Below are 2,500 nucleotides of genomic sequence, written 5' to 3'. Positions count from 1 at the left end.
GTGTTTAAGCTAAGCTAACAACCTGCTGGTTCTAGCTTCATATTTAAAACACAGACACGAGCGTCGTACGAACAAGTGAAGTTTCCAAAATGTCAAACCATCCCTCTGTAAAACGCTTCTTCACCTGCTTTATTTTGAACTGTGCGGCATCATTATGGCTTGACTGTTAGCACGGTGGCTAATGTTAGCTTATATTTATTGACCTGCAGTGTAGACTCTCCTGCTGGAAGCTTCAGCCACTTGAGCGATATTCGATAATATTGAATATCGTGATGTTATCTTGCCATATGCAATATTTTTTTCACTTTATTATTTTGATTTATTTTAAATTTAAGATTTTTTTTTTTAAAGTTTTGCACAGTCTGACCCTTTGAAATACAGTAATATAATTATATATTATAAAAAACACCTGAACATAAATATAATACTGTAATAAAATAATAAATTATGTGTTATTAAAAAATACAGCAACATAATTATAGTAACATTAAGGTGCGACAACACATCTTCTGACAGAGGAAATGACACGATGTTCCTGTTGGAAAAGAAAAGCTGAATTCATATGCAGTAAACCAAACCCCCCCCGCTCCGTTCAATACACTTCAATACACTGATGTTTGCTCAATTTTAGAAACATTTCGCAGAGTAAATCTCACTTTAGCTGTTAACACAAGAAAAGGGCAATTAAAAGTTAAACTTTCTTCAACTTACTCCCTTTTTTTCTTTGTCACCCTGGATTTTTGCCAGATATAGAACTGTAGGTTTCCACTTTAATAAACTGTTCAGAGAGTTTCTAAGGTGAGGGAGAGTAACAGAGACAAAAACACACCAAAAAGAACATGCGACCGAAACAACATCCCACCTTTTTATAAGTGGTGTAGGAAGCTGACGTGGAGACCTCATTCAAGATTAAGCCGTCAGGAAAATCAATATCACTTTTTGTTTTTTTCATATGGAATAAAACAGTCGACAGTTAATTTATTTAGTAGTGAGAGAAGGAAAAGCAATCGACACCCTTCCAGCCAATGCACACGTTGTTAATTGTAGAGGATGTTTCCTCCAGTTAGAGCTGCTCTGAGAGGATTCGGGTTAGGAAACGGTTTGACTGCCGTCTGCTATAGATCCACTCTTAATATGATCCTGCTGCGGCAGGACTTGCAGCTATAATCCTCCTCGATCTGTGTTTCTGTCTGTCTTTCTCAAATTTATCGCATTAATTACACCTAATAACTTCCTCAATAAAAAAACTCATATGAAATTGAAAAGAGTCGATCGATCCCGTCCTCATGGAAACTGGCACTGGTTTGAATCAAAGGAGATATCTCCTGTCAATCTTCTGTGGTCACTTTAGTACCTCATCAGTGTGTGTGTGCTTGTGTGTGTGTGTGTGTGTGTGTGTGTGTGTGTGTGTGTGTGTGTGTGTGGATGGATTTTTTTCTTTGTGCTCTCTGCATTGTTTTGGTATGTCGTCATGTTTTTGTTGCTCTGTCCAGACTAAAGACTCTTTCCGAGGCCGGTTTACACTGATGTTTTCTCTCACTGCCTTTAGAAACATTTTTATCTCAGAATCCTTTTGGGCTCCCTGAAATATTTTCTGTGACTGGATAACACTTCTGTTGCATGAGGAAAAACAGACGCGTTTTCAGTTCAACAACAAAGTATCTAATTGGATCTGATTTCAGTTTCCATTTTCCCAAAATCTTCTTCATAGAGGCAACAGGCAATAATTGTTGCCATACAACAATATACACTGGTACAGTTATTTAAAGGTCCCATATGTGTGTGTATGTGTGAAGAGAGGAGGCTCTGAGCCTCTCTTCTGATTGGCTGATTGTTTTCTGAGTGATCGAATTAAAATATATCAGATTTCAGGTAAAAACACTCAGAGAAACCAAATCCTGCAAGGTTTGGATGGTGGGTCCAGGTGGGCGGGGCTTGGTGACTGCTTTGTTGTGACATCACAAAGTTCCAGAAGTCCTGACGGCTGGTTTTAAGGCTCAGTTTCTGAATACAGGCTGTGTGCATTTCTCTGTGGACTGAGGCTTTGATACTTTCACAGTATTAATATGGAAGCTAGACCTGATCAAATATATATATATATATATATATATATATATATATATAAAAAAAATCAAACTACACATGGACGTCTCACTTTATATAATGTGGGACCTTTCAAACCAGCAAACCAGACTTTTCCATCCTGTCCTTGTTTGTTTTATTACAGAACTATAAAGTGAATTTTAATGGGAAAAAGACACTGAGGCTGATACCAATACTGTTACAATTTAAAGTTATGCTTCTGTTGCATCAACAAACAATATTTCTAATACTGTTTGATTTCTCTTGTTTGTCTCTTGCAGTTCAGCAGATGAGAAGTTTCGCTGGAACAACCAAGGTAATATTTCCTCCTAAATGCTTTCATACATTTTGTCTGGTCCTCTATTGTGTGCATTGCTGACTGTGCTTATTACATTGGTAGCCACTGTAAACCCCCCCC

At 37.5% G+C, this 2,500-nt stretch overlaps 1 protein-coding gene across 3 annotated transcripts in view; it reads left to right on the top strand.

Annotated features, from left to right (window-relative positions):
* ctnnd2b (catenin (cadherin-associated protein), delta 2b) overlaps nucleotides 1–2,500 on the top strand; it is a 159,641-nt gene that overhangs the window by 76,020 nt on the left and 81,121 nt on the right. For all 3 annotated transcript variants that reach the window (XM_087173420.1, XM_087173422.1, XM_087173421.1), the window contains one exon: nucleotides 2,364–2,398. In XM_087173420.1, coding sequence (XP_087029546.1) covers nucleotides 2,364–2,398 — 35 coding nt within the window. The remainder of the gene's footprint in view (nucleotides 1–2,363; nucleotides 2,399–2,500) is intronic.

The sequence above is a fragment of the Seriola lalandi genome, unplaced genomic scaffold (genome assembly GCF_002814215.2).
Source record: "Seriola lalandi dorsalis isolate HSWRI2012SDOR001 ecotype SW California unplaced genomic scaffold, Sedor1 jcf7180002054208, whole genome shotgun sequence".
NCBI classification, from domain to species: Eukaryota; Metazoa; Chordata; class Actinopteri; order Carangiformes; family Carangidae; genus Seriola; species Seriola lalandi.
The sequence above is the reverse complement of the archived record's forward strand: the minus strand, read 5'-3'. Positions and strand labels throughout refer to the sequence as shown.